Source organism: Syngnathus floridae, chromosome 21 (genome assembly GCF_059516105.1).
Source record: "Syngnathus floridae isolate MCC-2025c chromosome 21, RoL_Sflo_1.0, whole genome shotgun sequence".
NCBI lineage: Eukaryota > Metazoa > Chordata > Actinopteri > Syngnathiformes > Syngnathidae > Syngnathus > Syngnathus floridae.
The window spans coordinates 8,277,048-8,290,717 of record NC_142433.1 but is presented as its reverse complement, the minus strand read 5'-3'; the positions used below and the strand labels follow the sequence as shown (position 1 = coordinate 8,290,717).

The 13,670-nt window shown below is 47.1% G+C and overlaps 2 protein-coding genes across 6 annotated transcripts; one reads left to right on the top strand and one right to left on the bottom strand.

Annotated features, from left to right (window-relative positions):
* Positions 1 to 24: 24 nt before the first annotated feature.
* On the bottom strand, positions 25 to 2,936 carry mterf3 (mitochondrial transcription termination factor 3). 3 transcript variants are annotated; one of them, XM_088364296.1, is made up of 8 exons: positions 2,809 to 2,936; positions 2,315 to 2,598; positions 2,089 to 2,241; positions 1,833 to 2,022; positions 1,477 to 1,624; positions 1,297 to 1,368; positions 1,059 to 1,220; positions 25 to 983 (listed from the first exon to the last, which is right to left on the bottom strand). In XM_088364296.1, exons 2-8 carry the CDS (start codon positions 2,586 to 2,588, stop codon positions 789 to 791), a joined length of 1,194 nt encoding a protein of 397 aa, XP_088220422.1. In that variant the 5' UTR covers positions 2,589 to 2,598; positions 2,809 to 2,936; the 3' UTR covers positions 25 to 788. The 3 variants fall into 3 exon arrangements, with proteins under 3 accessions (XP_088220422.1, XP_088220423.1, XP_088220424.1); XM_088364297.1 differs by having other exon boundaries at positions 2,315 to 2,595; positions 2,809 to 2,931; XM_088364298.1 differs by having other exon boundaries at positions 2,315 to 2,567; positions 2,809 to 2,927.
* Positions 2,937 to 3,639: 703 nt separating this feature from the next.
* On the top strand, positions 3,640 to 13,408 carry nup153 (nucleoporin 153). Of its 3 annotated transcripts, none has more exons than XM_088364278.1 (21): positions 3,640 to 3,802; positions 5,458 to 5,704; positions 5,933 to 6,202; positions 6,310 to 6,449; positions 6,632 to 6,760; positions 6,855 to 6,971; positions 7,041 to 7,088; positions 7,250 to 7,303; positions 7,584 to 7,724; positions 7,811 to 7,996; positions 8,188 to 8,334; positions 8,413 to 8,505; positions 8,602 to 8,674; positions 8,753 to 8,857; positions 9,042 to 9,569; positions 9,710 to 9,856; positions 9,938 to 10,786; positions 11,004 to 11,420; positions 11,551 to 11,766; positions 11,844 to 11,985; positions 12,287 to 13,408. In XM_088364278.1, exons 1-21 carry the CDS (start codon positions 3,725 to 3,727, stop codon positions 12,372 to 12,374), a joined length of 4,215 nt encoding a protein of 1,404 aa, XP_088220404.1. In that variant the 5' UTR covers positions 3,640 to 3,724; the 3' UTR covers positions 12,375 to 13,408. The 3 variants fall into 3 exon arrangements, with proteins under 3 accessions (XP_088220404.1, XP_088220402.1, XP_088220403.1); XM_088364276.1 differs by having other exon boundaries at positions 9,698 to 9,856; XM_088364277.1 differs by having other exon boundaries at positions 3,653 to 3,802; positions 5,461 to 5,704; positions 9,698 to 9,856.
* Positions 13,409 to 13,670: the final 262 nt, after the last annotated feature.

The window sequence follows — 13,670 nt, the reverse complement described above, 5'->3', positions numbered from 1 at the left end:
GAGAAGACCGGTAGATCAATCAGACCAAATTTACCAATTGTTTATTCCTGACAAAGCGCACTAATACAGGCCTGGGTCCCGGGTCCCTCACACTAAAACTAAAACTTCTTCCGGGTTGCCCAGTTTTAAAGAAACACAATATGAATATTAAAGCATGCAAAATATTGTGAGATGATTGGTCGATGGCCATCTCCTCCCCGGTCCAGGTGTCGCTGAGGTCAGACGGTTGGGTTTTCCCCTCGAAGCCGTGTCTCATAGACGTGCTGTTGTTCTCGTTCCTCACCGACCTTGAGGTGGTCTCCTCCGGTACTCCCTATCCGGGCCTATTCCACAACACTTCGAAGAAAACAAGTTCATGCAGTTTGCCTGCACATTCCTCGGCCCCCACCAATCCACTCGAGCACTCCAATACTAGATATTAATATGATTATAAGTTTAACACAACCTTAAAAATATGTTTGCAAACTCCCAAAAGCACATTTCCCTTTACAGTGTACAGTACCATTGGGGTTTTGTAAATAGCAAAAAAGGAAAAAATACATTTACATCCAAAAAGCCCATTGAAAAACACTGGATACCTGTACTCCGGTTTCGTCCCACTGTCCAAGAACACACAGTTTAGGTTCCCTAAAGATTTTAAATTGTCCTTATAGTGTGTGAATGTGAGCAAGTGCGTGTTTGTGTGACGTGAGTGATTGCTGACAAGTCCAGGGTGGAACCTGCCTCTCGCCCAAATTTAAATGGCACAGACAGAAAAAGCCAATTTCACCACGCCAAGAAATATTACGTTAAAGCGTCTTTTGGAAGACGTAAAAATCTTCCAGCGTGGCTAAAGCCACCTCAGTACAAAAAGTGGCATCCGGAGATGATGTTAAGCGCTCCAGAGAAACGTAGCTGCTTTGATCTGGGTCATAGTGTGCCCGTTCCAGGTACTGCAGGAACAAGTGGCGCTCTTTTATGCGCAGGAACTTGTTATTAAAGACCTGGTGGAGGTTACAAAAAAGAATGAACATGGATGCTTGGGTCAACTACGACACGGCAGGTGAAGTCCAACGTACCTGTGGGAACTTGGCGATCAGGTGATGTGGCACCTTCATGGTGTTGTGGAGGAAGTCGAATATTTGAGTCAACTTTCGCTTGTTGGCCGTCAGAATTTTGGGGACAGCCAAGACCATGTGTTGGATCTCATTGGCTTTGAAGCCCAGCTCAATTTTGCACACCTGGAACGGGAACGCACATGTTCAAATGTTAATGTCCCAAAAAGCAGGCGATGACATGTTTTTGTTATGCTATCACCTTGAGATTTTCTTTAACTGGCTCCAAACTGCCACACAGCAGTCTGGGCAGACGTGCGACAATGTTACGAGTCTGGATAGAAGAAAAAAAAATCTCATTTGAAATGTCATCATGAAAATTAGCATCTGTGTCATTCCTCATCTCAGACAACAAAGTGATGATGTTGCATTAAATGTTTACGTTGGCTGCGTTGAGGCCCAGCTGTTGCTGATAGAAACCCAGACGGTTGTCCAGCCTCTTCACGCTGAAGTTGAGAAGATAAGGAGCTCTGGACACCATCGATGCCACATTCTCGGCCGTAAACTTTTTGGACTTGAGATAGTTCACCCTTGGAGAAGAGAGTGAGAAAACATGATTGATTCCATACAGTCAAAAGCAGACCTTCAATGTGGTTCTGATAAATGCCAACAACAGTTGAGTTAACAATGTTTGAAATACAAAATGTAAAAATGCCTGCCAGGTAATAAAGGTTCTCAGAATTGTACCAGCAAGGAGTCTGGGAAAAATTCTCCCGTTTAGAGGCAACATTTCGTCACCTGGCCTGAAGGTTTTCTAAATCCTCCGTGAGGACTAACGGGTTGCGTGTGAGAACGTAGCCCAGATGAGAGTCGTCCACGCCGATGCCTTTGAGGAACAGCAGCCTCGGAGCCACGTCCTTATCAAAGACGAGATGGAGCAGCATGGAGCCGACATTGGGCCTCTGCTCCAGCTTACACAGGTTCACCCCTGCCGGGGAGGCCTTATCAAAAATGCTGCAAAACTATATGATTTGCGTGCGTCTTCAGTATTTACCAAGCTGCACTAGTTTTACAAGCATCTCTGACTGGTCAACGTATTCTCTGAGAGAGGCGGAGGCTGGAGGGATGGACGGATATGGTGTTAGACTCGCAGCCTCTTCGTCGCTGATCTCCTCCAGCGCGTGCAATCTGGTGGCAGCATCCTGATCTGAAGACAAAGAAAACATAGTCGCCTCCCTAGCAAGATCTTTCCATATAATATGTCCACACGTAGTACGTACCGAACGATGTGGGGCTTTCATTTGACGACACATCATCATTGAAGTGTATTAACTGGTTTGACTCTTTGTCTTCCTGTTTGGAGATCATATTGCTATAAAAGCAGATGCATGGTCTCTGCTGATATTTTGTTTGCGTCCCAGAGATATCGGGAGGTCGACGAGGCCTCATGAATGTATGGCAGCGACGAGCTTGAGTGCAGACGGTCAAAGCCACCGTCTTCAGCGGAAGAACAAGTCTGTGCCTGATACACAGCTGCACACAGGAAGATGCCATTTTGCTTCTGCTAAACAAATACAGAGGGTTTATTTTTATACGTTTTATTCAAGTCGACAAACATATTTTTGCATTTATTATTGCATTCTATTGTTTTTTTCTTAGTACCTTCTTTCCTGCGTATTATGATACTGTATTAATCGATGGTGGCTAAAAACAAAACATGCTAATGCTCGCGAACATTTTCAAAGAAACACCGCAGAAAGAAGTGTTTACTCACCATCTAAAATCAAATTTGACTGGTAAACCGCTGCGCAGACGCAACAAACATTAGGATGTAAAATGTTGCTTTTCACTGGCGATGTACGCACACCCGGAAATGCGTCGTCCTACGAATGTACCATGTAGCCATTACGGGGGGTACGATTGCAAAATTTAGGTTTATTAACTCTGGTTTAATAACGTCTTGAGTGAATACAATCATTCTAAAACTGAACAACGTTTCATAAAATTTAATTTAAGTCTCCCAGTTGTCAATTTTATTTATTTAAACACTACTAATAGTACAATTTCTTCTTCTTTTTTACTTCGTTCTGTGGTTAAATCCAACCTCAACCAGTCCTGTTTTAGCTTTTTTTATTTGAAGATTTGAAGATATTTTGTTTATTAACTCACAACAATTACTTATATTTTATGTAGTTTGCACGTTAAAATGAAGGGAAAAAAAGCTTTCTCGTTGATTTGGTAATACATTTGTGGCGGTTTAATTACAATTCGTGAGTGCTGGAGGGGCTCGTCTGCTCCAGCTGCCATGGCAACCAGTATAAGGTCTGTATTTAGCCATTCCGTGGCCTCTTTGTCACTAGTAACGCTTCATTTATAAAAATTGAGTGAAATGGAAGGAATTTGTCTGACGTCATTCGTTTTCAAATAAACACCTTTACATAGCATTCAAACCATAATTAGGTAAATAATAGATTATTTGTAAGTGAATTTACAATATAATGGTGTTTTGTCTAATTAACTGAGTTTTATATTGTATTTTTTTGTTTGTTTTGTGGGCAAGCAAAGGCCATTGTCAATTGTACACCGGTTGACTTCATTTACCAGGATCCCCTGCGGCATTAGGCACCGTGCTAGATGACAGCAATCCGGCGCCGAAACATCGACTGGACACACTCTCCGACGCAAGAGTCATGGCGGCCACGGGTGGAGGGAAAATCAGAAGCAGGAGATATCACGTCGCCTCCAAACCTTACGCCAAGACAAAGCAGGTAACCCCCCCTCAAAGTCCACGCCCGGAACCCCTGACCTTAGCCGACAGTGACGAACGACGAAGGCGACGGGCTCTCTTACTAGTTTTTTTGTTTTAAGTTAGGGGAGACATTTTGCGGCCTCGTCGTGGCCTCCACGCGCTTCTAGCGTGCTAGCGGAAGCTAAGCCATTAGCCCGCTAGGTGCCTTGCCTGCTTTAACTAACGCACTCGCTGGACAGCTTCCTTGTCAGCTCGTTGACTTGACCCGAGTGGATGAAGTCACCCACCCGCGGTGGAGTGCGACGACACTTGCGTCAGTGGGGCGAATTTTGTCGTTGGAGAATTAGCGGAAAGAAAGCATAGTGAAGTCGCTACCATGCTAGCGAAGCTAGCAGGCAAGCAGTCGCATTGTTGCACTCGCCACGCTCGTCAGGGCCGTAGTTTGTCTGTTTATTTCAATCAAATGACTTGATTTTGTTGTTACAGGTCGTCATAAGGACTTGTTAATAATGTGTCGCTGTTGGTTGAAGAGAATTTAGTGCAAGTTGTGTGGCGGGGGGGGGGGGGGGGGGGGATGGGGGGCTGGCTAACGCTAGCCGTGCTAGATTGCGCAGGAAGCTGTTAAAGAGCCCCACATGGTTGCATTGTATGGCATCTTAACTGCCCCCTTAAATATATTTTTTTAGAACATACCTGTGCTTTAATGTAACCAAAAGTCCCATTCTCTTCCCCCCGTTTTAACGTTAAAGCAATTCCCAGTATGGTGTTGAGTTGGAGGTTTATTAACCCTCAATCAGCTGATTAGCCTCCAAGCTAACATCTAGCACCGTCTGTGTCATGGCATTGATTGATTTTCCGAATTCTTAGCGCCACTTCACATCCAAATTTGTTCTTTAATTCATTTGTTGATAATCTCCAGGTACGCTTACATCAACCAATGACATTGAGTAAAACAAGTATTTGGAAACGTGACCAAAATTCATAGATATAGTAATGGGCTTCGTGCAACTGCATTGTTTTTGAGGCAAGCAAAATAAGATTGTTAAGCAAAGTAGTATTTATGAGAGTGAGGCGCTATGGATGAGCACATAATTGCACACGCGTTAAAGTGCATGCAGGCCTGACATATCTTGTAAATAAGCCCCTTGTCGCCTTTCGGGCGAAGATCCTGCCGAAATTGACGTCTTTTCTGACGATGCTGGCGCCTTGTGTGTGTGTGTTTTCTGGCAACTGTGCCCTTCTAATCAGCGACGCATCATGCCAAAATGTGATTGTTTATCAATGACGCCGGTAAGAAGGCCGTCAAAAGCTGGCTTTTGCAGGTGTCTTTAAAGGGGCCTCACGAAGCAGGCGTGTGTGTGACTGACCCACTTTTATTCTCACAGCACCTGAGGAATTGCTTGTCCGGTCCACTGTGGCCGCGAGTAACATTCAAGCTGTAACTAATTCATAGACTTTTTACTCTGGCCAATCTTCCAATATTATCATGCCGATTTTGCGCTTAAGCATTGAAATAAAAAAAAAATAATAATCTACTTGTATGTCTTTTTGTTTTTGAGCTGACAAACGCTTTCATGTGTAAGCTTTCAGAAAAAACTATATTTTTTTATACTTGTGCCAGGCGGTGAGCCCGACCAGTATTTAGCAACACTTTTTTTTCTCCCCCGTCGCCAGCAGTCAGGCCTGATCGGCCGAGTGACCGACACGGTGAAGAGCCTGGTTCCCTCCTGGCTTCAGAACTACTTCAAGAACGAAGAGGCTCCGAAAGGTGAAGCGGGAGGAGGTGCAGACGGTGACGGCGGAGGCAAAGAAGCGCTGGATGTGACGGAGAACTGTCTGCGGCCCCCTCCCAACGGCGGCAGAGAGGGACTGCCCCCTCTCCTTGGAAGTCACTCACCCGAGCCAAGTACCAGTCACACAGGTTTGTGGTTTTATTGTTGCCATATAAATATGAAAAACACATTTTCTACCATTGCATTTCTCAAATGTGATACAATATAAATGAAAATGTGCAAATGTTCCCTAAAACGGTCTGCTTTGTATTTCAACAATAAAATGCTCCTCATATAAATGTTTGCAAGTGTTGAGTGACATCTCAAGTCTTTAGCTTAAAATTGTTTCTTCTGAACGCTGTGCTTTCCCACTGCAGAGCCCTCGACCAGCCGGGCAGCCCTTAACTTTCAGGACTACGTGCTGTCCCGCCCACCACTCAGCCACTCCCACCTCCACTTCTCACCGCTGGAGACCTCGTCGCCGACACTGGGCGGCGGCCTGTTCTCGCATCCCTCCACCTCATCGGCGCCAGGGCCCTTCTCCACCGGCTTCTCCTTGGTCAAGGAGATCAAGGACAACCTTTCGCAACATGACGACGATAACATCTCCACCACCAGCGGCTTCTCCTCGCGCGCCTCTGACAAAGGTACACAGGAACGTTAACCTTTTTCAAATTGCGTCTAGTACTCAACCCGCAGCCGTTGATTTCTAAACCAAATGCGTTAGTGTATACTACGTTGTTGTGTCTTGCAGACGTGCCGGCGTCCAAGGTGGCGTCGCTCCCGCAGCTTTGGACCCCGGACGCAGACCGGAGCATATCTGTGCCGCAGCCCTCTCAGTCAAGTCTGAAGAGGCCTGCCTTCAACCTGTCCATCTTTGGTACTTCTGCCAATGTGAGTCTTGACCCTGAAAAGTTCAACTGTGACTTTTTTTTTTTTTTTTTGAGGGGGGGGCTGTCTCATGCAAGTGGTCGCAGCTACTTTGTTGTGAGGACTTGCTCATATGTCCTTTTCTGTTGTGATAAGAATCCTGACTATGCAAAAGTAACGCCACTTGAATGCCTCTCCGCTTCCAGTCGACGCTGAACAGCACAGCGCTGAACTCCAGCCAGCTGGGAGATTCCCCCTTTTACCCTGGCAAGACCACATATGGCGGGGCGGCTGCTGTCAGAAGCGCACGCACGCGCCCTGGAACGCCGTACCATGTGAGCCCGCAAAAACCACAGCGTGTCCCCCAGAGCTATTAATTTCAGTAGTTGTTGCGAGCCGTTGACGAAAATTGTCGGCGTGATCTTTCAGGCCCCGGTGAGGAGGCAGATTAAAGCCAAGCCGGCTGGTGTGCAGCCCTGTGGGGTGACCAGCGCCACGGCCCGACGTATCCTGCAGTCTTTAGAGCGCATGTCCAGTCCTCTGGCGGTACGAACACACGCACACAAACACAAAATTGAGTTTCAAATAGCTCACAGTTCAATTTGGCATCCCCAGGATGCCAAGAGGATCCCAGCAGCAGCAAGTGCAGCATCCTACTCAATGGTAAACTGGAGTGTCCGCCATTTTGTCCATGTCGCTGTTAATATCAGCAAAACGTTGAAGCAATTGTTTTTAGTCATAATTTACATTAGGTATAAATACATATGAAAGATGGTTAATATTGTTTGTTTTCTTTTTTTTTTTTTTTTTTCTTCCTTCCCCAGTCAGTTGATGACGGCGATCTTGATGTGTCACATTTGCAGGCCAAAAAGAAACGGGTAGGTGATTTCATTTTGACTTTATCCAACAGCCTGCTAGCATTTGGTGCAACAACTGGCAGATCGTGCCAGCTGTGCGACAGCTGCGCCATTCCAACAACATACACACACACACCCCTGTGGTAGCTGCTTTGCCACTGCAGTTTAAATGTTAACGTTACTAGAGCGCTCAACACGATTAAAAAAAAATCGATATTTAGTCTTTTCTAGCGATATTGAGTGGCTGTTGTGTTTTACATGTGATGAAAATGTTATTTGTTGTTCTTTTTAATTTCCTTAGCACGATTCCAGTCTCCCGCCCGTACAAAAGCTGGTGGTCCCCACCGCTGTTATTGGCTCGTCAAACCGCACTGTCTCCTTCAGGCCCAGTTTGACCCCAGGCGGGCCGATACGCACTCTGGACCAGGTGCCCAGGGACAAGGTGGGCTTTATTCCCGCTGCCTCAAGTACAGTCCGAGTTCCTTGCCGGTGCTGATTTTGCCGGGTTGCGTTTTCCGTTTTTCACAGCCCACAAGACAATCACCCCCGCTACCCGATCGAAGCCCCGCGGGCCCATCTCAAAGCACAATTGGGTTTGGTGGTGGAGTCTATCCCATGTCTAGCACGCCTACTCCCAGCAGCTCTGGAGGTGGTAAGATGAAGACCGAGCGCAAGACCACACGGATGTCCTCCAAACGCATGGAGGATGACAAGGTACGTACCAGAACTGTCGAAATGACTTTGTTGATTTTGTCACCGTCAAACAATACCCAATAATCAGTAATTGGCAAACAGTGACTTTAATTATATTTGCTTAATGGATATATTAATCAATATTAAAAATACTCATTGGTGTTCCAAACGTAGTTGCAGGTGGCACAATGTTTTTCTACTTTTGACCTCAGGTGACTGAACCGCCAGACCTTCAACCCATTTCGCTTCCCATTAGCACATCTGCCTTGCCCACCTTCAGCTTCTCCTCCCCGTTGCCCCCCATTGCTACCTCTGCCGCCTCCAGTGTCAACCGTGTCAAGGAGACGGCAATAACTAAGGTCCGTCCGTCTTTGGTAGAAAGTGTGTCTGGGCACCGTAGCCAAATGCAGCTTGTTCTCTCTCCTTTCTCCCCTTAGGCCACTTCCGTTTCACCCCCCTGTGCACCCTTTACATTCTCCTCGCCCATTGTTAAAGCGGTCCCCGCTAGTCCTCCTAACTTCTCCCCTACAGTAAGTGCTCTTTCGCCACATGAAGTTGACAAGAAAATCAAGGGCGGGGTAAATGTGATAAATGAGGGACTACTGTATAAATATTTTTTTCTGCAGGCTGGCTTCACATTCAGTGCACCTGTAACAAAAATGGGCCCTTCCATGTCAAACGGGAAGCTAAGCGCGCCAGGTAAGCTATGTGATTTCAGGCTTAATTTCCGGTAGTTTTTGTTTTGCTCATCCTGCTGTGTGTGAATTTCCTTTCAAGTGAAAATAACGACAAATGCAAGCACAGAAGACTTTGATGGTGGCCCCTTCAAAGCAGCCAAGACACTGAAGCAGGGCAGCGTGCTTGACCTCCTCAAGTCGCCCGGTAAGAAGCGCGACACGCAACGCCTGACGTATCATTGGAAGACATTTGTGAAACAATATGGAGGAGAACTTTGCAGCTGTTTTGGTTAACGGCACTCTTCAAATGGGCTCACCATTTCATCAAAGTTGTGTGTTAACGCAATCACATGACTGCAAGTTTGGAATTTGTAATCGCTGTTCTTTAGGCTTTGCTTCAACGACCGTACTGAAGTCGCCTGAGACCTCCACACAGTCCACCGCTGGCACCTCCTCCACCGCTGCCGCCCCCTCAACAGGCCTCAGTGACTTGGTTAAAGCCCCAGCCGGGTGGAGCTGCAATGTCTGCTTAGTGCAAAACAAGCCATCGGTTACAAGGTGCGCTTGCTGCATGGCTCCTCAGCCTGCCGCCGCCACCAAGGACAATAAAACAGTGGGCCCGGGACTTTCGGAGCCAAAGGGCGGCACCAATGGCATGTCCGTAAGCTCGCCCTTCTCTAAAGTGCCGGCCAATTGGGAGTGCGACACGTGTCTGGTCTTGAACAAGCCCGAAGCTGTCAAATGTGTGGCCTGCGAGACCGCCAAGGCCGGCACGGGGCTCAAGGCCTCGTCCTCTCTGCCCTCCTCCACCTCCGTGTTTGACGGATTTGGAGACACGTCAAAGAAACCAGAGGGAGTGTTGGAGAGCGATGTTGGCGTGCTACAGCACAAGGTTGCAGATGCAAACCCTCAAGCCGGTATGCTCGATGTTGTTTGCTACTCTCAATCACTGACAAGCCCTTTTAGCCATAAAATGCAAGCCTGCCATAAAGCAAATAATGCACATTGCGCCTGCCAAACCACAACATTGTGTTTTCCCTAACAGGCGTGTGTGCAGGTGCGCCGGCATTCAGCTTCGGGAGCAAGTTGAAGACGCCCAAGAACATGTGGGCCTGCGACACATGTCTACTGCACAACAAGGCCGCCAATGTCAAGTGCGTTGCTTGTCAGGCCCCCAAACCTGGAGCGCAGGCCGAGCCCCCAGGTAAGAAACGGAACCACTCATCTTATTGGTCTCGTCTAGTATTGCAGACGCTTACTCTTTCTCGTACTTCGTCAACTTCAGCATCTTCTACTACCTCTACTTTTGGAGGATTCACCTTCGGCACATCCAACAGTTCCTCGGAGTCTGCGCCCGGAGGGTTCAAGTTTGGTGTGGCCACGTCGGAATCCTCCTCGTCCTCATCGGGTGGATTCAAGTTTGGCATTTCGTTCGGTAACCCCTCGTCAGAAGCCCCTTCGAAAGACATTAATGCCTCTCTGGGGTTCAAGTTCAGCACCTCATCCGAGGGCTTCAAATTTGGAATGGCGGATGATATAAAGCCAGAGCAGCCCGCGGCTGGTTTCAAATTAGGATCCGGCGATGGGGTCTCGTTGGGGCCGGTCTCATTGAGCACGGAAAGCAGCAGATCTTCGAAAGCGTCCTTTGCCTTTGGCCTTTCCAAACCTGAGGAAAAAAACTCAGATGCTGCCACCTCCTCGGCTGTTGCCACGCCCACGACTGCTTCCACTCGGGAGAAGGGCTGCAGCAACGACAGCGCGGCAACTGATGCCACGGCGACCGGCGCCGCCTCGTCCATGTTCGGAACGCCCGCCACGCCACGCGGGGCCGTGACATTTGGATTGCTGCCCGCAGAGAAGAAGCCCGCCACCCCCGGATTTGCATTCGGGAAGCCAGAGGAGAAGAAGGAGGCATCCGCCACCTCGACTCCGTCTGCCTTCTTCTTTGGCGGCACCAGTAAGGACGCCGACCCCGCGCCGGCCATTTCTGGGGGCTTCTCTTTCGGTGAGCCAAGTGTGCCGGCGGAGCAGCAGCAGCCGCCTTCTTTTGCTTTTGGGAAGCCAGCTGACAAGAGCGACGCAGCAATTTCAACAACTGCAAATTCCACGTTTGTGTTTGGACAAAGTGCTGCAGGTATTACATTCATCTGCACTCACACAAACAGCAACAGCATGACACCAATAATACGCACACCACAGTGTTGCCTTTAGTAGCATTTTAATTAGTTCAATCACAAACATTCACTTTGCAAATTCTTTCCACAGTAAAATGAGTGCAAATACCATCTGACTTGTCGCTGATCTGCTTGACATGAAATACTGACGAAGCGATCGTTATGTCGTCCCGTCAGCCTCTGATCCTCCCAAAATGCCATTCTTCTTCATGGGAAGCAACGCCACCACTAGCAGCAGCACCTCCTCTACCTCGAGTGCCGGGCTCTTTGGCAGCAGCACCCAGCCTCTCCCTCCTGCTCCCGCCCCTACTCCCTCCCCCGCTCCCACCCATTCCACCACTGCAACTCCCAGCACTTTTCCTGCACTGATCCTTTTTGGTCAGGGCGCCGCAGCTGACCCCGCAGCTAGCAACGCCCCCCCAGCCAAAGCCTTCGTCTTTGGGCAGAGCCAAGACGCTCCGTCGGTCGTGCCCGTAAACTCAACCCCGCCTCAGGCAGCGCAACCCTTCATCTTCAGTGCGCCCACCACTACACTTCCCACTGCGCCTTCTGTCAACTTTGGAGCATCTGCACCATCTGCGACATCCTCTGCAGGTCTGTACTCTTTCCTGAAATAGGTTGACTTATATGAAGTGAAGGATTTATACATAGTCAATTTGAATTTGTGTCAACTTTTGAATGAGCAAGTGCGCCTTTCTCTGATGTCATTTCCTGTCCTCCACAGTTCCCAACCCCTTCTTAATCAGCTCCTCGAATGCCGCAGAGTTTGGAACCAACCAGACACCGGCGTTCGGTTCGTCTTTCAGCTCGCCATTCACGGCGGCCGCTTCGCAGACCCCTGCGTTTGGTGCCAAACCCCCTGCCGCCACCGCGCCCGTCTTTGGCCAGCAGGCAGGCGCCGCGCCCGCCTTCGGCGCCACCACTGCCAATTCCACGCCAGGTCGTTCAAAGTCCCAGTGGCCTTTTTTGCCTTGTCTGAGTTTGGATGTACTAGTTTTCACATTGTGTTTCTTTTAGGTGGAAGCTTTCAGTTTGGAGGACCCAGCGCCTTCGGCGCCACCGCTAGCACGGGAGTTTTCAATTTCGGTTCTGGGGCGGCAGCGTCTCCTGCACTTGGCGGCGGGTTAAATTTTTCACAACCCCTCGCTTTCAACATTGGGTGAGTGGCCTCTCTTTGTTGCTTGGACCATCAACTTGTGAACATTGCCGACCTCCTCTGTCCATTCTGTGCAATTCATATAATTCATTTTAATTTCTACACGGTACACTGTTATATAATTTGACTCATAAGTTGCGCATATTTTACACTTTATTATTATATTATTTTCTAGGGTTCAAAATTATATTTATTATTTCTATTTAAGGCAAATTTTCTATTTCAATCTTTATTTTTTTCCCCACCATTTTTACAAATTAATTCCCTTTTCAGGATTTGTAAAGTGAAGTATTTTATCTTGTAGGTCGTCCAAATCCTTCCCATCGTCACCCGCCGGCCAGCAAACAATTGCCGGGCGCAAGATCAAGACAGCTGTGCGACGTCGAAAATAGACGTACGTCGATGGCCGGTTGAGAAAGAAGCGCTCAACTTGGACTGAAATGACTTTTTGGGGTGGCAACTCTGACTGAACACTTGACATTCAACAACAATCAAAGACACCGAGAGACATATCACTATTTTCTGCTTGACCCGAGGCTTCTTTTTTGTAATAAAACGACAAAAACAACTGCTCGCTGCAGAATTCTGTCGATTTTAATGTACAAGCAGAGACTTTGTTGGGCTGTGATATGCCAACGCGCGCTGTATGGAAAGGGTTGAGCGTGCCTGTTGCTTTTTTTTTTTGCTTTTTTTCTTACCCCACCTCCCTAATGTACAGACTGGAAGTGTGTGTGTGTGTGTGTGAGAAGTGAGCGATTATTATTAGCGAGCAAATGAATGTTTCTAAACAAAATGGAGAGTAGGGTTGGATAGACTGCTAACGGGGAAGGACGGAGTGTTGAAATGTGCACCGTGCAGGTTGCCGCTTGAGTGAGGACTTTGCAGATGCATACTTTTCATGTTTTCATGTTTTTGGCCCACTGTGGAGTCTCTCCTGTCTTTTTCCTCACTCCTCACACTCACTTTCCCTTTACTGCTCTTTCATTTAATTCTCTTAATTGGCCTTTGAATATCATAAAAAATGTAAATATTGATATTTTTTTTAATCGCTGATGTTGATTTTTGCTTTGTGTGATCAAACTCTGAATTCAGCATTTTTTGTTTTTTTTTGTTTTTAGAATTTATTGTGTAAATTCCTACATTCAAAGTTTCCCAAATCCATTTAAAATAAGCTTACATGCAAATTAGAGAGCCTTTGATGACTAAAGGCATATTGGCTTTTCTGATCCACTTTTGTTTGGACCAAACCAGTATTGTACAAAGTAGTAAGTATATATTTTTCTATTGCGTGTTTAAATGGACAAGGGTGACTTTGGATGATAGGGAAGAAGTCGAGTTTAATTTTAAAGCCATGATTATTATTACCGGTTGAGTGGTAAAAACTTAAAAAACATGGTTTGTTCCATCAATAAAACTGTCAAAGGTATGGTTCAATTTGCATTTTCCTTTTGGTTGCTATCAATTGTAGTACAGACAGGTTGCAACAAATGGTTGCTATTTTTTCTTAGAATCAAACAATGTAAGTCATTTCTTTTGTTGATTTTTATTACTTTATTTTTTTAGACTGGTCTCTAAATCTGGTCCTTGAGAGCCCCATTCATCCTAGTTCAAATGCTTGACTGAGATCAGATCGCTTGGGCATAGTTTGCCGATGAGCTAATCTCAAATGATCAGGTGTGATGGAACGG